The following is a 20582-nucleotide window of genomic DNA, read 5'->3' as shown; positions in this document are numbered from 1 at the left end:
CGGCCGAGAGGACGCGGGACCCGGCGCGGTGAGCCCATCAGCTGTCAGGCGAGCGGCGAAGCGGCCGGAGGGCGGCGAGAGACACACAAAGAACGCGGTGGGCGGCGGCGGCGAAAGGGGACGGCAACTCCTCCCCGCGCCCACGGGTGCCACCGCCGGCCGTGCTTGTTCCGAGGCCGCGCAGACAATGCGGCCGGGCTCGGCCCCGCGCGCCCCAGAGTGCGGGGCGCCCGCGCTCCCCCGACCCCAACTTGACCGTCTCCCGGCTCGCCCAGCCCCCTCCCGGGGTAGGGGCGCCCCCTCGCTCCGGTGGCCGGGGAAGGAAGTCGGTCCGCGGCCGCAGATCCCGGCAACTTGCGAGCCGGGAAAAGTTTGCGGCGCCTCCGCGGGGCGGCGCGGCGCGACGCGTCCCGCCCCTCGCGTCCGCGGTCACCGCGGGTGACTTTCTCGACTCGTCGTCAGCCGGGGCCGCAGCGCGGCCGGCGGGGACTGCGGGGAGGGCCGGAGTCCGTCCGAGGGCTCCCGCACCTCGGGCTGCGGGTGAGTCGGCTTTGGGCGCGGTGGGCTCAAGTGGTTTAGGGCACCTGGGCTTGGGAGGAAGGCATGGAAAGAGCCTTTAATACTTTATGGAGCTGGCGGGGAGAACAAACAAAAGTGCGGTAGCTTGAAGGGCACTGACATGCCACTGACTTGGGAACCGTATCCGTGGGAACCCTTCGGGGGCCGGCGCGACCAAGGGCCTGTGCGCGGCTGGGTAGGAGATGGAAAGGTTAGAAGGTCGCGGACTAGCCCTGCCTGCGACTGGCCCAGCTTGACCTTGGACCAGTGACTTTACCACTTAGATTTTCTCGTGGGTAGTATGTGGGGCTACAGCAACGTGGTCTATGGTTTCGTCCAGTTTTTAGACTACATCTCCGTTTTTGAGATTTTCCTAGGGCCTCAACACGGTGCGCGAGTTATGAAGCGGTAGGCCAGGATATGTTTACATGCGCCTGGATTCACCTTTCAGCCTACTCAGAAGTAACTTTTAAGTCTGATGTTTTAAAACACTAATATTTAAAGGCTTTCCTTCACTGAAAAATAAATTACCCATTGCTTGTTTTACGAACCTTAGGATTGTCGTATTTTGCTGCACCATTTGGAATCCTAGGGGCCAGGGTGGGGACAGAGAGCCAAGTCTGAGGGTGAAGTGGCAGGTGCCCCCGGGCGATCCCTGCCGGATCCAGTTGAGGGGGAGAACAAAGCATTTATTATGCATAAGAGAGAGTGAACAGGGCAGGTGTTTGTGTTTTTGTTTTCTGTATTATACTGAAAACTTTTTTTGGTTGGGGGGGTGCGGGCAGTGGAGGAGGGGACAAAGAAGAAAAAGAAATGTCAAAAACGAGAAGAAAATATCACTTATACCCAAAGTAAATCTTAAACTAATGTAAGTCTTCCTTACAGGAACAGCAACACATAATGCAAGTACATCTTGATCTAATTTTAATGAAGGATTGAAAATAGCTACTGTGTTCAGTATTACTGACGCCAAGGCAGCTCACTTACATAATCTTCTTTGTTGAGATGTGTTAGTGGCATGTATAATTTTGATAAATAATTAATGTTAAAGGTTTAGTCCAGCAATGGTATTGAAATATTGTCGTCACAGGTTGTATTGCAAGACAATGGTGTGTAAACTTTTGGTTATCATGATAACCTACATTTTTTTCTCTAAACAGTAAAATCAGACATTTTTCATAACCAAAATTATCTTAAATATTGTATGTGTACTTTGTCAGTAGTGTATACAGGAGAAATTATTTTGTTTTGTAAATGACAAAGTCTTTCAGTTTTCTCACCATTTCATGAGAGTGAATTCTAGATTTCAGGTACTCCACTGGGCATTTTCTCTTCATGGAGCTTATAGCAACAAAAGTGCTTTACAAAAGTGCTTTACAAAAGTAAGTGCATAAATACAGATACTCAACAAATATTTGCTGAATAAAATACTCAGATGAGAATAATTAAAAGTCCACCTTGTCCACCTTAAAGAGAATGATGATCATGCTTTAGTGGAGAGAATGAAGGTATCAAAGAAAGAACTGGCAGAAAAACAGAGCTTAGTTCCAGTATCTAGCCTAAACGTTTATGCTTTAAAACAGGTATACGCATTTGAAAAGAGACAAAGACAAGTGATAGGGTTTCTAGAAGAAATATAGCAGTGTTGATTTAACGTAGTACATTTTATGACCTAGTTTTGTTTGAAGAACACGAACGTTTGTAAAGGTATATTTCTTAAATAATCAGTAGCTGTTTGCATTGTGATTGGATGTCTAATTAAATGGCCTAATCATAACCATAATATCTCACTTGAATGCTGTTTTTAAATTCATTTTTAAAATAGCTTGAAATAAACCAATTTAGTTACATGAAGGAAAGTATACCTTTTGAAATCAACTAAATCCACAGTAAGGAAAATTATCGTCAGTGTATCACTAAATGTAAATTAAGCACTGGAAGTAGCATCTTGCCAAGAAGGTCTTCACTCTAGACAATCACTTTGTGTAGAAGAGGTTTAATGTGGAATGTGGACTGCAGTGAGAGATGCCGTTATTCCTCTGAGGGTCTATTTGGTGACATCAGGAAAATACTAACGCCCCCCACCACTTCAACATTTGTAAACCTGGCAACTTCCGGAAAGCCTAGTGGCCCTATTTCAAAGTAACCACTCAACCTAGAACTTAGCATTGATATTTGAACAAGCTATTCTTGTAGAATATGGGTTCTCCTCTGTGCAGATTTGCTGGCTGGGCTATCTTGTAAGAGATCACAGCAGTTTATCTCAGAGTGTAGTCCTTAGAGCACCTGTGTCAGAATCACCTGTAGTGCTTACAAAACTTCAAACTCCTGGGCACATCCCACATTTACATAATCAGAATGTCTGTAAACAGAACCTAGAATCTCTGTTCATAAAACCCATTTATGCCTAGTGTTCCATTGGAATGCTAAGCTTGTGGGAGTTATTTATATCCTACGGCTCAAGGTCATCGCCAAGGTCTGATTTTTCACAAAAAAATGTGCAACCTCTGGCATAAATGGGTTAATGAACTCCTTCAGAAGTGAGAGTTAATTACACTAAATTTTAAGAATTAGTGTTAGAGTTTTCTTGCCACAATTGTAATGCTCATGTTGCTTTCTTCCAGGAACATTAAAATCTCCCCAGATGCTCACTGCTCTGATCATTTCCCCTACAGCACCAGACATGTTGGCATCATCTCTTAGTTGGGCCCTGTGGCCAGGGAACCCCTCATGAAACCACCTCTGCAGGTAAATCAACATAGAATATACCACCTACAAGCAGAGTTAAGGCTGCTTTGGGACACAAGGCTCAAGAGAGCACAGTTCACAGACACCTCCTTCTAGTGGGATACTCCCACCATCCTCCTTAACCTGTTGGTGATTTGTGGGAGTGGCAGTCCCAGCCTTCTGTTCACCTAGGGATATACAGTTTCAAGCAAATGGTTGGAAATGGACCCTAAGGGATGGATGACCTGAGAGAGAACAGACAAGAATGCTGGATGGAGGGCTGTCCCTTCAACATCCTTCAAGCCCCACATTTCAAAAATTTTAGTCCTAAAGCAGATAATTTGGCAAGCAAGTGTGGCTAAGTCCAGGCACCTCTGTTCTTGGTTGTCAAAACTTTAATTTACAAACTCATATAATGGCTCCTATAATCTCTATCTATAAATGCCCAACATGTGAGAATTTTCAAGCTTATCAGTTAAAAAAAAGGGGGGCAGTGATTGTTTAGAAGAGAGGTTCAAAGCATAGGTTGAGGAGTCAGCCAGTCCTGACTGCAATCCTAGTTTTGCCATTTACTGCTTGGGTGGCTTCAACCTACATCTTTGACTCTCTAAGTTTGTTTCCTTACTTGAAAAATGAGGATAGTAGTACTGCCTCATAGGAGTTGTTTTGTAAATTATGTAAGATTATAAATTAAAACATCATCAGCTAATAAATCACACAGTATATATTTAATATATGTAGCTTTTAATTTATTGTAATAACTTTTTCAAATTTCCTTTTTAGTCCTGGAGAGTTGCTGTAGAAGAAGGAAAAGAGAGGAAGACAACACAACGCAGGAGGGGATAAGTACCTCTGGACACAATGGAAGTAGTAGTTGTTGAGCAGAGGGAAAGGGATAGGGGAAGGATGTGGACTGCAGTGCTGCAGTGCCAGGTAATAACTTTGATCATGTACCTCCTTGGCTCAGGTGCTGTCTCTTCTACTCTCTTCCTTACTTGTACTACCTTATTTAGCACTTAATTATATACTTTCTTGACTCACTTTGAGACACACTGATTATGTGGTCTGCCTCAAAGACAGAATCCTAGTTTTGGATTTTAGCATTACTGATCTATGTAGCCTTGCAGGGGCTTAAGGATGGCAGCTGTCTCTCTCCCTTGGGATCTAGCTTTTGCAAATATTGAAGGGAAGAGATTTCTATGATCTTATAGGAATAGATCCACAGTTCATCTCCAAATTTGCTTTTATAGAGAAGTGTGTGTCACCAAAACAATGGAGATACGGTCAGAGAGGCCCCTACCCCCAGAATTTTAATATAATTTTACTTTCCGGGACATTTATTCTTGTCAAATACTTTCTCTCCTATCAGCTCACTTGTTCCTCACAAAAGCCCTGTAAGATATTAATATTATTAAACAGACCCCTATGAAGCACCTCAAGTCTTTCTCTCTTCCCACTTCCATTCTTGCACACCTTTTGCTAGACTAGTCTCTGCGTTCATCACATCAGGTTTCTAAAATAAAAGTCCCCTAATAACTTTCTGTTTGTTCCCTCATCAAGTTGACCCTTTTTTGCCTGGCTTATAAGGTGGCCTTAAAACCCCATTTTCCTCTAAACATTGTCTCTGTAGTTCAGTAACATAGCAGGCTCAACACTATGCATGAGCCCATATTGCTTCCCTCATTAGTGATGCCTCCTCTCAAACCACCCAGATTCTACTCATTCTTCAATTTCCAGCTTCTCCTTGGAGCCTTCCCAGATCATTAGCTTGTTAAAAATCCCAGCTTTCTCTGAATTCTGATGGTAGCCACCGTTATTTGGACAATTATGTCCTGGTCTTAAAGTCCTAATGGAAAAAAAAAGTATATGATGGACTTCATGTAGAGAAGAAAGCACTGGACTGAGTTTTAAGACAGCTGCGAAGGAGCTGTGTGAGCCAAACCAGGTTACTTTACCTCTCTGGATCTATATTTGCTGATCTGTTAAGTGGAGAGGATTGGGTCAGATAATCTTGGTGGTCTTTGCTTATTCTGAGGTTCTTGGACAACTTGGCCTAGTTCACGTGGGATGGGATTGAAGATCTTACTGAGTTCTTGGATGGAAATGTCAGTAACGGGCACTCAGTGCCTTCAGGACTTGTTCTATGCTATCCCAGAAATTTCTGATGCTAAACTTGGCAATTTTTAAATGCCATATTCCTTTTCTCCAAACTCTTTAACCACAAGAATTCAGAGAAGGTTAATGGGGGGTGACTTAGTTATCTGGATAATATGTATTGTGGACAATATAGCATTATCCTTGGGAATGATTTCATATTGTTGAATAAATAGGATCAACTTCTTGATAAACCTTAGTCCTAAGCATTTCATCTTCATTGGATAGTGTTATATAGTAATATATTTATGTTTTCTTTTAATCATTTCATAACTTGGAAAATACTAACGTAGTCAAAACTCTAGGGTAGGTGATACATGAGTTTCTATAGTAATCTGGTTGGACACATGTTGTAATTCTGCATATATATGTACATTTATCCCATGCATGTTATGCCTAAACTAAGAAGGATACCCCCAAATTAAGAGGTGCTGTTGTACATTGACCAGGCTTAAGAATATCTCTTTAAAGTGTGTCGACATTTAATTGACCTTTGAAAGTTCATTCTGTTAATCATACTCAAAGTGCTAAAGCTATGGTTGACTGCTCTGGTGTTTTTGTATTCATTCGTGCTTTAGCATATAAATTCTTCAGCATAATTGCTACTTATTTAGCAAGAGTTTCCTTTCTTTGAAAATGTGAGTTCTGCTTGTATTTTTGTGTCTTTCTTTCTTTCTTTTTTTAAACTTTGCTTCAGGCTGGGTAGTGGTAGAGGTTTGAATTAAAATGTTTTCCTGTCAGTAGCTGTATGAGGTGTGGCTTCTTAATCTAGAAGTAATGGAAATTTCTTGCTTAAATGAAGTGCACTTTTCTTCCTACAGAATTTAGAACTCTTTTAGACAAGCTTAACACTTCAAAACCGTATATCTTTAACAGAAACTTTTGGAAATTTTAAAATTCCATTTGTGTAGATTAAAAATATCAGTGCTAATACTTTCTATTAAATAAGGATTTTTCTATTTTCATAAAACCTCTAATTATATTCCTTGAATTGCTATGGGTAGAATTTTGTTGTAAACACAATATTTTTTAAAAGTCAAATATATTTTAAAAATCTTAACATTATATTACTATAACTTAGAGAACAGATGTTTACATGTTTAAAATTTTCTAGGCCTTAAATTTGTGAAATCAGTCTTTCAGAAGTTATTTTTAATATAGTTAGCTGTGTTACAGGTTTATAAGTTGGCATTTCAATTTAAAATTTTTTCAATTTATATTTCAATGACCAGAAAAAATAGTTAAACTTGTTCCTAAATTCTAATAGAAAAATAAAAAACCACATAGTTGTTAATTTCTGGTAATTTATCTTGAGACTCCAGACATGTTTTTAGAACATTTTTACCTTAAAAGCAATTTTAAAATAGGGAAATTAAAGTTTAAAGCAGAGTTTTCACTTTAATGAGGTAATTTTATACTTCCCAGATAGGTAGGCCCATATTCAAGATCACTCTGATCTCTGTTTATAGTAAGTTTTGATGCCATTATATCATTTACTTGTTCACGCATTATAAGCATAGTAGATAGCCCCATTGTCACGAAGCTGGCATTTTCTTGTCTGTCATTCAATATTGTCCCCTTTTTTTTTCTGTTTTCATCATAGCCGTCCTTTTCATTTTATTGTAGCCCTGACTCAAAATGAAAGTAAGTTTGTTCCTCTTAAACATGTCACTTGAAACTCTTTTTTAAGAATATACAGTGAAATGTCTTAAATATTATCTAAATAATACGTAAAGAATGCAAATGACTTGCAATGCTGAATAGTCAGACACAGGATGTTCCATGCTAAGGGTAGACTCATATTTCCACTTTATAAAATGTGGTTTCAGAAAATAAATAGATGTGTTTCTTCCTTAATAATTAGTGTTTCAGGACCAAAGTTGACTAAATATGGAAGTTTAAGATAAAGCCTGGTTTCTTAGGGAATCTTTCTCAGTCCTTAGTAATTCTGTAGGATTGATGATAGAGTGACAACTTCAATACACTCAGTATTCTTTTCTGTTTGAAGTCTGTTTTGCCATTGTAAAAAACTTATTGTCGTTTGAATTTGGGTATATGTATTCACAGATGGTTTACTTTATTTTTATTTTATTTAAACAAATACTTTCATGTCCCAAACACTGAGACATGTTTCATGTCCTAAACACTTCATAAATACTAGAATATTTAATCCTCTTAACTCTGTAATTATAATATCTTCATTTAACAATTGAGAAAACTAAGATACGAAGTTTTATTTAACGGTAAGGCCTTAAGTAAGGGGAGAGTGATAAGTGTAAGCAGAGTGGAAAACTTAGTAGTGCTAAGAAGCAACAGAAGTATGTGCAAGAGCTTGGGAAGATGTGTCTACTTGGAAAGGATCAGGGACTCAGCTGGGATCAGTCTTAAAGAGCAACATGTCCTCATTCCTCAATTTTAAGCCTTTGGGCTCTAGAAGTAAAGGGCAAACTTAGAAAGAGGAGGCACTCCTCAGGTTTCGGCTGCCTGTTCCGTCCTGGTGAGGTGGCTATACTGGCTCATGTGTTTCTCATAGGGCTACATGAGCCTTTATGTCTTACCTCCTCCTCATTTCTTGGCTGACTCCTGCTTTTTTGGAGGGTTTAACTTCTCTCTCAGCTAGAAGGTTAGGCATTGCAAATATCAGTGGATAATTTTTTTCTTAGCTTTAACCCCAGCCCATTTCAACCCCCTTTTTGCCCTTTGTATATTCTTTTGAAAATATGATCCAGTAGTGTTTATGAACGTGTGTTGTGTAAAATTTAGAGATTGATGTTAAACAACAGAATTAAAGGACAAAGCTGTCTTTTTTGTTGGAATTGGGGATGGGAGAGCAGCTCAAAGTAGGAAATATGGAGAAAGGAGAGACATTGTGGAAGAGAAGAGATATATTGAGGGGAAAAAAAGAGGGTGAAAAAATGAAGAGAGAGAATTACTGATGTGCTTCACACCCACACCTCCTTTCCAACTTCACAGTAACAGAGGCAATGTCACTATCTTTTACCTGACAAGTGCTTTACCAGAGAATTGTGCCTGGCATCGTGGGAGTGGAAAATTTCTCCCTTTTGCATTTTGAGATTTGGGTGTGCTGCTTTAAGATGCCACTGGTATCTAAGTAATGTTTGTTTATACTGGATATTTTTCTCTGTAGCCTTTGTGGATTGGACTTATAATATAAACAATATTGTTAGCAGAACTGCAGGTACTCTATTGCTATGTTTATTTTATTAGTTAAAAAACTACCAGAGCCCTAGGACTTCTGAGCACATTTAGAAAATACCAGAGGCAATTTAAAGACTAGCATTAGAAAGAAAGAAAAAAATAAGAATAAAACTAAGACTTGCGTACCTTAGAATCCTAACCAATGTGGTGATTTTTAAAAATTAATGTTTCAGAGACTCTAAATTAGGGTAGTTGGTTTCATCAATTACATTTTTTAAGTTAATATAAAGTGCTTTTGTATATAAGTTCTCTTTTCTTAATAGATAATTTAGGTAAAATGAAAGTGTGGCATCTTTTGTTCCATAGAATGTAAAACTAACGTCAGAATAAGAATTCTTTTGGGAATTTAGGATTTTTTTGATGCTTCTCAAATCATCTATAATGACTTTTCTTTATAGAAAAAGATTATTCATTAGTTTTTATGAAAAACACTCAGTTTAAATAGCTGGGTATGGTGGCGCATGGCTGTAGTCCCAGCTACTCGGGAGGCTGGACATGAGAATTGCTTGAACCTGTGAGGCAGAGGTTGCAGTGAGCCAAGATCGCACCACTGCACTCCAGCCTGGTCCAGAGTGAGATTCCGTCTCAAACAAAACAAAAATATTGAGCTAATCTAAATGGTAAAAATCTAGATTTGAAGAAATTTATTTTAAAATAGTTGTTCATTTGTCAGAAAGTATGATCTTAGCAGGTTTGGTTAGATCCCTATCTGAAACAAAGTAAACTAAAGATGTTTTTCTTGATCAATGCATAGCAATAACTGCTGTTCAAACATGTGAGGAATCACCAGTAAATTGGGGGACAGAAAGCAGGAAAAGGAGCTTTTTTTCTTATTTTTTTCATTTATCAGTTTTTCCCATTTGTCCATCCTTTCTTATAATCGTGGAAATTTTTATTTTTTACACTCCTCTCCCCATTTGTTTATCCTAGATTGCCACCACACCAAGGTTTTCTAGAGTTAGGCAGAAAGAGAACCTGGGCCTAGATGCTAATGGAAACTATCCCATGCTTTCTCAGACTCTGTTTCCTCCCCAGAGACAAGAGGAGCAAAACAGGAGTTGATGGCTCATTGCTGTTGCTTCTGTGGCTGCCCTGTTTGGTTGACCTGAGCTTTTTTTAAAAACCTCCACTCTTGATGCTTAACTCTACGAATAAAATTAGGGCCAGTCACACTGTATTTTCATCATCAGTTATCCCTAGTGATTCAAATTTAGCACAAACCTGCTGTGAGTACATATTAATTAGGTGAATACAGTAGAATGCAATCATAACATGAGTCTTTTAATAACTATTCTTTGTTTGATTTTTATTTTAGAAGTTTGCAGTTATTTTGTTGAAAATCTAGAAAATCTTTATGTGAGCAACTGAGGTTCGGGTAGCCCACAACAGTTTAAATCAAACATTAACTTGCAGTAAAACACTACTGAAAGTGTCTTTGATTTTGAGGTGCAGAGAGCTGTTTCAAGTTAAGTTGCTATATTGGTCTGTTCTCATGCTGCTAATAAAGACATACCTGCAACCGGGCAATTTATAAAAAGAGAGGTTTAATTGACTCACAGTTCCACATGGCTGGGGAGGCCTCACCGTCATGGCGAAAGAACAAGGGATGTCTTACATGGTGGCAGGCAAGAAGTTTGTGCAGAGGAACTCCTGTTTATAAAACCACCACATCTCATGAGACTGATTCACTACCACGAGAACAGGATGGGGGAAACCACCTCGGTGATTCAGTTATCTCCACCTGGCCCCACCCTTGACACGTGTTGATTATTACAATTCAAGGTGAGATTTGGGTAGGTACACAGCCAAACCATATCAGCTGCCCATTCTTCTGTGCAGTGACATAAAGGTCTGATAACCTGATTGAAAGCTTGGATTGAAAGTTTTTTCTTCTTTTTGAGTCAGGGTATCTCTGTCGCTCAAGCTGGAGTTCAGTGGCATGAACAGGGCTCATTGCAGCCTCAACCTTCCAGGTTCAAGTGATCCTCCTGCCTCAGCCTCCTATCTGGGGCTACAGGCCTGTGCCACCATGCCAGGCTAATATTTTTATTTTTATTTTTGTAGAGATGGGGTCTCACTTCTGGGCTCAAGCAATCTTTCCTCAGCCTCCTAAAGTGCTGGGATTATAGGTGCAAGCCACTGCACCCTGCTCTAAAGAATTTCATATCCCTGTTTTCGGTGTGCTGTGTCACTGTTTGCCATGGGTAAAGGTATATGAATCTCTTTTATTTTGCTGCTTGCAACCCAATTCCCATACCAAACCCAATTTGTATCCAAACAAACAATATTGGAGACAAGTTCTTCTATAGAAAGCTTCATAAGCCAGTTACTGACTACTGTGTCTGTAAATATACTCAAACTATTTTGTAGTCTTGCTATTTTAAAAAATGTGTGGGTGTGGGAAGTGATGTTGAATGAATTCAGGGTAATTGGTGGTTCTTTGTATTAGGAAAACTCACTAGTTAAGGGAAGTCTGTTTTCATGATTCATGTATGTTTAACTTAAAAAAAAAATTCTTCCATCCTTCTCTCCAGTTTCCACTCTACCTCATAAATTCAAGTAATGAAGGAATTTAAATAATAGAATTTTATAACTGAAAGGATTTTGGAGAGAATCTATTAACCCTCCTACTACAGTTGAGGAAATAGTTGTCCAGTGAGGTCAAATGAGATCATGTAGCTAGTTTAAAAACCCAAATAACATTTTAGTAGTTTGTTTCCATTAGTAAACACTGTTCTGTTTAATTTGCCCTAACATGTTCATAATCAGAGTCATAATAAGGAAAAATCACTAATATGTGTGTGGTACTTTCTTGTGCATACCTCAGTCACTTCTCAAAAGAGGTCTGTAAGGTGTGGGTATCCTGGTTTCCATTCAGGGAGAGAACAGTCTATGAGCCTAAGAGACCTGTCTGTGCCAGTCACTATCAAAACAGTCTAATACTATGCGTCTTCCTACCTTGGCAAAAGCATTGGCTGGTCTCTGGACAGTTCTCATAGACCACAGGATTGGGCAGCGGGGAGCCACATCTTCATATTAGGGCTCTAACCTGTACCAGTTATTAACTGTTGTCTCTATTTCATCCCTTTTTAAAGGGGAAAAAAAGCACTTTTTAAAGAGCGTGAGATTTTAAATTTTTCAAAAGAAGGATGCTGGATCATTATAAGTAAGGCGTGTTTTAAAGATCTTCTTATCAACAGCTTAAAAATTAGCCAGTATATACTGAACGTCCACTGTATAAAAGGCACATTATGGGGTGCTCCAGTAGGTACAGCAGTGATCGAGACAGAATCATAGCCTTCAGGGAAGAGGTATGTGCAATGTTCTCTCCTTCCAAAGATTACCTAGATAGAGAACTGTTCATAAGAAATATCTTGATACTGTCTGCATTACTCTTGAGATATAAAATATATATTATTTCTTATGTCTGAAATGAGTCAGTTGTTTCTAATACAATTTGTATTAAAGTATTCACATTAAAAAATTTGTAAAATACAGAAAAGTAGAGAGAAAAAATCATGAATTTTTAACATGGTAATGATTATATCAGTTTCGTTCTTGGCGTTTCTTTAACTTGATGGGATAGCTAATGTTTTTTGTCATTGCATAGCTTTGTAAACTTGTCCTAATGATTATATAATTTCAGCATGGGTTAGTTTCTAAGTATGTCAGAAATCTAGCTTTTTTGTGGTAATTATTGTTGTTTTACACAAAATGATTAATAAAAGACTCTAAACTAACCTTGGCTTTAGAAATGCTTTTTAAATTTTAAAATAGTGAATGAGTAGCAGATTACTTTCTAGTATTTCTTTAAGGTCACCAAAATCACTTAACTTGCTTAAAATATTGATGGAAATATCAACTACATACAGTTGACCTAAATTAGAAATGGGTGTTTTTTAAATAGTGAAATTTATAAATATAATAGGTATATTTTAAAATACAGTTTATATTATAGAATTATGTTCCTCTGTAATAATTTCTCTTTACACTGAATCATGTTCAGTTTCTATTGTGCAGATAATTTAATTTTACAGCTTTGATCTTTTTTAAAAATAAAACAGCTATTTGGAGTCTGAATTCAGCCATATGATTATTACAATGAAATTCATCTTAAATCTACCTAATGTCCCTTTAGAAATAAGACCTATTTCAATAGAAGGGCATTTCTTGGTTAGGGTTGCTCTTCCTGAGAAGAGTCTCCTGGAGCAGGAGCCCCTGGGGAGGAGTGAACTGAGCCAGCAGGTGGTCTAAGGGAGGTGCCAGGGAACTGCTGACAGTGACTTGCCTGAAGGAAGGGAGGGAGCAGGATGGGAGTGGAGTGGAAAGTCCCTTATTAGCCTGGAGGCTGGGATGCCCTGACCCTCTGGAATCCCCCTCCCTTGTAAGAATGCCAGCCAAAGTAGGAAGGAGGGGCTCCAGCCAGATGGGGGTCCCAGTGCAGGAGGAAGAAAGTAGGGTGACCACAACTAAAAAAGCTATCTGACAGGCTTTGAGATCTCCTGTCTGGAGAACCCCGGCATAGACAGTCAGTATTAACTTAAAGGAGAGTTTGGCAAGTGAATATATATGATGAATGAATGAGTAACTGAATGAACTGCTTTATCACCAAAGGATCTGGATATTTGTTTCTACTCTCAAACATTTTTTCATTTGTTAACTTTTTATGCCCAATTTTAAAAGAAAATACAATTTTCATTGAACTATGATTGACTACTTAATATTTATTGAAATCTACATCCTCCAGTACTCCACAAATGATACAGAAAAGCTTACAATAAAAAAAATCAGAATAGAAAAGTGAGTAACGGATGTGGTTTCAATTCTCCAAGGCTGTTGTCCTTATCTGTGATGCTAATGATTATAGATGCCTTATCTTGCTGTGGCAGGGATGAAATGAGATCATGTGTAGGCATTGTTTGTCATACAACAAATACATAGTTGAGGTTGTATTAAAATTAAGGCTTTAAACTTGAGTACATACACTTTTGCTTAATTCTCAATTTATTTTTCATTACCATTTTATCAGAGAATGATATTTAAGCGATATTCATTTCTAGAGTAGAAGAGATTTTATTCCTTATAACTGTAAACTCTGTACTATCCAAGATAATACTTTTCTTCCTAGAATTTGAATTCCTTAACAATCTTTCACATTTGCACAGTCCATGGGAAATCACTCTCAGTAAATTCTTACAGCATTCGTCCACTTTCATGAGGCAAGGAGTAAGTAGGTATTTGTATTAATTGCAAAGAAATTCAAGGGAAGGTTCATCATTATCATCTTTAGCAGGAAATATAATGAATTAGAAGCCCTTGAATTAGACTAAAAGAGTGTGGACTATGTGTAAAAGAATGAATCAGAGAAGGTAAAGATTAATTTTAAAGGGCAGAATTTTGTTTGTACATTTAGGTCACTTCAATTTCAGATCAGTTCTATGTATGCTTTCTAGAAAAGATATCAAAGACCACTAGATTTCTTGCCTTTAGGTGTGTTTTTCCAAAGGAACAAGACGGAGGATGAATGCCAAAACTATTAATGCAGCTACCCTGGACACTAAGCCCCCAAAGAGATGGAGGATTGGAGGATGTAGAGCCTGGGCACTGGGTCCAGTGCTGACATGGAACACTTTAATTCTTAGAGTTTCACTGCAAACACTCCAAGGATAGAGAGCGAGAAGGTTATGTGGACATAAGAGGAAAAGGGTGGAAGAGGACTGAATGGTTCAGGGTAGCTAAAAAAATTTTTACACTTTATCTCGGGCTGCTCCTAAACCCTCCACCAGAAAGAATTAATCCTGCAAGCACTTAAAACAAAACTGATGTGAGGAAGATAATAAAACCTGTCCAGGGTACAGATATCCAGATTTGCAATTTAGGCTGGGAAGACTTTAGAGACCTTGTCTAACAGGGCTAAAGAGTATCCTTATGGTTTTAAAGTAGGTACATTGTTTTTTGTAAGCATTTCTAGGGTTATATAAGACAAATCAGGGTCTGATGTATTTAACACAATTGGATCTTATTCTGCCATATTTGTTTTTAATTCACGATTTTTAAATGGATTTACTGGTCATATTTCTCAGGTCGTGGCAAGATTTTTTAGTCTTAAACTTATTTAGCTCAGTCCTTCTAGATCAGTGGTTCTCTGCCCTGAAGGTGTAGCAAAATTGTTTGATAGCTTTTGCAAAATTTACATACCCAGCAGCCTCCCCATCAGCTGAATAAGAATTGCAATGTGGATATGGCAGAGGCAATCCAGGTATGTGGGGTTAGAAGAAGCTGTCCTGGTCATTCTGTTCCCACCCTCTCACTTGGAGAATTGCTGATCCAGTGAATTCCTTAACATAACTTTGAAAACACAGCCTTTTGCTCAGAACTTCATGAATAAACATCAAATGTTCACTAAACAAAATAATTAAAGACCCTAAGATCTTAGTTATAAGAGTTCATAAATGGAAAAGCACTTTATTGCCTGTATGTATGTGGGCTCCTCTTTTAGCAAGATGTGAGCTAGGTGAAATCTGTGTGAAAGCTAAAGCAGATTTATTCCAATCGGATGCCAGACAATTTTGCCAGTTTAACTGAGACTCACTATTACTTAAACTACATGCTTGCTTTTTTTGGTTACTGAGTAGTATAGGATCAGCAATTCTCCAAGTGAGAGGGTGGCAATAGAATTATTTAAGCAATTATTTGTTATTGAGGTTGTTTGCTTAGTATTTACTTGTCACTGTTTTACATGTTATTTAAGAATTTACAGTTATTTAAAAGTGGTAAGATTCCAAGGCAAGTAGGGGACCTGTCACTTGGAGAAAAATTTATGGTAGTAAAAATATTTTCTTTTTGTAAAAAGTCACTGATATACAATGTCCTCCCCCCCACCCAGGGTGTAAGTCTTGGTATTTATCTATTTTAATTAAAGAGTACTCTGCCTGTCTAGTCATGGCTAACTTAAAAGAAGTGGGTATCTTGGTGAGAAGTTCACAAGGTTGGTAGCCATAGCTGAGTTTGGTGGATTGACTCAAGCTCTAGTCGGCAGTGGTATATGAATGCCAAGTACTAAGAATTTCTGGAATGTAGAATTGCACAGCACTGATAAAGTTTGCTTTGTTCCCCTATGTGACTTGACCCATTGAGAAAACTGGTTCCCTAGGAAGTTTTAATAGTTCAAAGTCCTTAGTTAATAAAGAAAAAGGCCACAACATAGTTCAGCTTGTTTTCACCTGCTGACTCAAAGATTAACTTTTTTAACCTTAATGGGATAGAGTTACCCTTTGCTTTGAAAAAGTAATTTATGGAGTTCTTCATATTTGTTAGTTTCAGTAAACATGATGCTTTTTGTGTGGATTTTATTTTTGTTTCGGGTTTGGGATCACAAACTACTAAGACTTACGCAATTTAAGAACCTTACGGTAACTTCATCTAAAAACAAATCTCAGGGAAAGGCACACCCACTTTTCTGTATCAACTTAATCTTTCACTAAATTCAGAATGGTTTTGAATTACTTCAGGAAAGTAGTGACTGATAGAGCTTAACCTTCAGTTTTCCTCATTTATTTTCATAAGAGAATGGGAGTGGAATTCAAAACATTCAAATTTGGAGTTAATGTGCGTCACTGCTGTGAGTGATAGGTTCTGTGTTTTTCCAGTGGGAAACTTTGATCCACATACTGATATATGCCTGTGTTATACCTCATTATTCTTTTCTGTTTTTCTCCTGATTGTTGCTTACTCTTTCAAAAATCAGCTGACTCTGGGAGCAGACTTTAGAGCAAAAGTGATCTATAAAAACAGCACGTAAGTCTTTTTTTTTTTTTTGTCAGAGTTTATAACTTTCCAAGTAGACCTTTTATATTTTCACGGTAGTGTAAGTTCGCTTAACTGCAGTATTTGGTGTTAAATGTACGCTTTATGCTGTTAAGATAATTTAGTTTCTGTGTTTGGTCACTTTTGCTTAAAGGATTGTAATTACATAATGCATGTTGAAATCATATTAAGTAACCTGGCCACTTGCCTGTTTACTTCTTGTGGCTAACAATAATGAGTGAAACCGTTTATATATGTTGTCTTAGTATATCACAAAATTTTATAGAAACTAGAAGCTCGGTGATGAATAATAGACATCCATGAGCCTTCTTGTTTGTTTTGAATTTGAGACATTTTCTAGAATATTGCTGTTTGAATGAGGCTTCAATACTTTACAGAATCGTTGCCTGCACATCTTGGAAACACTTGCTGGGATTACTGCTTCAGGTTAACCCAACAGAAGGCTAAAGAAGGTATATTGCTGTTGACAGTGAGCGACTGTAAACATCCTCGACTGGAAGCTGTGAAGCCACAGATGGGCTTTCAGTCGGATGTTTGCAGCTGCCTACTGCCTCGGACTTCAAGGGGCTACTTTAGGAGCAATTATCTTGTTTACTAAAACTGAATACCTTGCTATCTCTTTGATACATTTTTACAAAGCTGAATTAAAATGGTATCAATTAAATCACTTTAAAACCATCTCTGTACATTTTTAGAGGGCTTCAGCAGGGCATTGAGGAGGTGCTCTGTGTATGCATAGAATTTGCAGTATCAAAAAGAAAGTATTCGTAAGAGAAGTGAGGAAATGTGTTACAGTATTTTTATTATTTTTTTAAAAGCGTAATCATCATTCTCAGTAAACTATCTCAAGGACAAGAAACTAAACACCGCATGTTCTCATTCATAGGTGGGAATTGAACTATAAGAACACATGGACACAGGAAGGGGAACATCACACTCTGGGGACTGTTGTGGGGTGGGGGGAGGGGGGAAGGATAGCATTAGGAGATATAGCTAATGCTAAATGACGAGTTAATGGGTGCAGCACACCAGCATGGCACATGTATACATATGTAACTAACTGCACATTGTGCACATGTACCCTAAAACTTAAAGTATAATAATAAAAAATAAAATTAAATTAAATAAATAAAAAATAAAAAAATAAAATAAAATAAAGCGTAGTAGGGCAATATTTCACAGAAAAATCTATGAAGTGATTTGTTTTGTCCTGCCCTTTCTGCAGTTGCAAAATAGGTGTTTTTTAGACCCATTCACAAAAAAATCCATTAATGAAACCAAAACTATTTGGGGGAAAAAAGTAAGGTGAAAGGTTAGTTATTTTCACATTACTTGGATTAAACCCCTTTTATTTCCTTATAGGCTTAGTGTTTAAGTAATAAAGTAGCAGCTCTCAGCTTAATAAAGTGTCTAAAACAAACAAATACTGATTCAACTAACTCTGTTATTTGAAAAACCTATTCTTGTTTCAGATGATTAGAATAGTATTTCAGGAATTTGTGGATACTGTTTCCATTTGGTTGAACTTTTAACTTAGCTTTATGCAATAACTCGTATCTCTTAAAAATAATAAATGCATCAAATTCTATCCTAAATATATGAAGACAATTTTAAGATTCAGAATCCTGTAGAAGATAGCTGTGATGGACATAATTTCTAATTTGCCTTTTTTGTAAATGCGTATTTTTCTTATGGCGGATTCGTTTAATATTATACACTTAAATAGAAATATTTAAGTGTATAATAGAAATATTAAGTATACACTTATATAGAAACTAGACACTTTAAAAAGATATGAAAGTGATATCTTTTGTCCTCTAAAACACACTATTTTATAAATATATAGCGTTTCCATTAATGTAAAAGAATTTCTTTTCCCTGTTTAATGCCCATTGATGATGATGATAAAGAAGTGATACTAAAACAGTATGATCATACCACTATTTAAAATAGTAGCATTTATTCTAATACCTGGGATGGAGAGAAATAGGTGTTAGAAATGTCTTTAAGTTTCCCTCATACATAAAGCTATCAAGTGAAAAAACTCTATTAGTCATGCTGAGCCATGAGAGGTTCATCAACTGCCACTGAAATGCAAGGGGCTTGGAGAGGCCTCTGCCAGACCCTGGGTCTGGAACTGAGAATGTGGTCTATTTTAATTGGTAAGCTGAAAACACCTAGAGCAAATAACTCGGCCGTTTTTCTGGGGTCACCCGACCGTGGTTTCCTAGGTAAATGACTATAGGTTTGAAGAAATGGTTAAACTTTTCCTAAATCTTTGACCTTCACTTTCTTTAGGTTCTCTTCCTATGTTATTTTATATCCTCTTCCTTACCTTACTGCCCTCTAAATTTTCCATTTTTCATTTTTATCTGGTCATTTTGTTCATGTAAATGATTAGTTATGGGAACTTTTTAATTTGTAAAAATTGCAGCATTTTTAAATATTTTTAAATCAACAAATGCAAACCTCCATAAGCCATTCTGGGTAGTTTTGAAATGAATACCTAGTATTTCTTATGTCTTGTGCCCCACATTTCCACAGTAATAATGTGAACTACTATTTTAAAATAACATCAACAGTCCAGGCACGGTGGCTCACACCTGTAATCCCAGCACTTTGGGAGGCTGAGGCAGGTGGATCACTTGAGGTCAGGAGTTTGAGATCAACCTGAACAACATGGTGAAACCCTGTCTCCATTAAAAATACAAAAATTAGCTGGGTGTGGTGGCACGTGCCTGTAATCCCAGCTACTCAGGTGGCTGAGAATTGCTTGAACCTGGGAGGGAGAGGTTGTGGTGAGCCAAGATGGTGCCACTGAACTCCAGCCTGGGCGACAGAGCGAGCCTACCATCTCAAAAAAAAAAAAAAAAATATATATATATATATATATATATATATATAAATAAAATAACATCAACAGTGTGTTATTCATAATTGAAATAAGATCTGGATGCAATTTTTTATTTTACAACAACAATAACTTCTAAAGTTTACAGTATTATGTTTCTACCACTACGTGGACAGAGTTACCATGCATGTGCTTAGGTAAGATAAACTAATATTTAACATAAATTAGAAACCCTTACTAATTGCTTTCATGTGTTTTTTTTCTTACTATAATTTTTAAAATTTCACGTATCAGCATAATAAAATATCTATAAACTAAAACATAAAATTCTTAAAATGGACTGTAGTAAGTCAGTTACTGAAAATAAAACACTGTCAAAATGTGTTAGTTAAATGTAATGTGAGTGTTGCTATAAAGTTAGTAATGTTTAAAAAATAGCACCACAATGAGTAATCATCAAAAGTATTATACATTTAGTTTTTATTCATGATTTGCCAAAATAAAAATTGGCACATGCTTGAAAGGGAGATTTCTAAAGGAAGTTAAGAGCTTCTAAAAGTGTCAGTGGTGATTCATTTAAGTGATACTTATTTTTCTTGACCTTAAAACTCTGATTTGAACTTGCACTCCATTTTACAATGATGTTGTCTATAAATATTACACATGGTATGAAGCCTTTCCTCTACTACAGAATAACTAAAACCAGACCGGAGGACTGTGGAGACAAGGGAAATGCATTTGAAGGCCGTCCTGCGTGGGAATTAGTTACCTAGACCTGAGAAACCCCTTTCTATTTAGATTCCTGTCAGAATTGCTCTGTTTTCTTTCACTAAAATTTTAGCTAAACATTACCATTCAAGGGGAAAACAATCTTTCCTGAGTGGTATCAATTTTTGGTAGCTTAATAACACTAATTCAAAGTTGCCAGTTTTTTTTCTGTATCAGAAGAGTAACAGGAAGTTAATTGTTTATCTTAATTTTGGAAGCGCCTTACTGAAATTTTAAAGGTGCTTAGTGAACTGTCTTAACAATCTCACTAAAATAATACAGAAGACTTTCTTCATGTGGTTCTATATCATAAAAAGTATTCTGTATAGATACGGAAGATAAATTTCCTAGTGCGTACTGTAGTTGTTTTTGTGCACTGCCAAACAAATCCAGAATGAAGCTGTTAAATCATTTGAGATTGAGGGTTTTTATGATTATTATTTTTCCTCCTCATTTTTACACCTCCTAATGGCCAGTA

The 20582-nt window shown here is 37.5% G+C and overlaps 1 protein-coding gene across 1 annotated transcript; it reads left to right on the top strand.

The window, feature by feature from the left end:
- Positions 1-187: 187 nt before the first annotated feature.
- On the top strand, positions 188-8314 carry LOC129038337 (putative uncharacterized protein encoded by LINC00472). Its single transcript, XM_063666323.1, is given in 4 exon segments — positions 188-394; positions 397-540; positions 1862-3306; positions 4069-8314. Coding segments are annotated over 3 exon segments (396 nt in total). The 3' UTR covers positions 1907-3306; positions 4069-8314.
- The last annotated feature ends 12268 nt before the right edge of the window (positions 8315-20582 follow it).

Source organism: Pongo pygmaeus, chromosome 5 (assembly GCF_028885625.2).
Source record: "Pongo pygmaeus isolate AG05252 chromosome 5, NHGRI_mPonPyg2-v2.0_pri, whole genome shotgun sequence".
NCBI classification, from domain to species: Eukaryota; Metazoa; Chordata; class Mammalia; order Primates; family Hominidae; genus Pongo; species Pongo pygmaeus.
The sequence above is the reverse complement of the archived record's forward strand: the minus strand, read 5'-3'. Positions and strand labels throughout refer to the sequence as shown.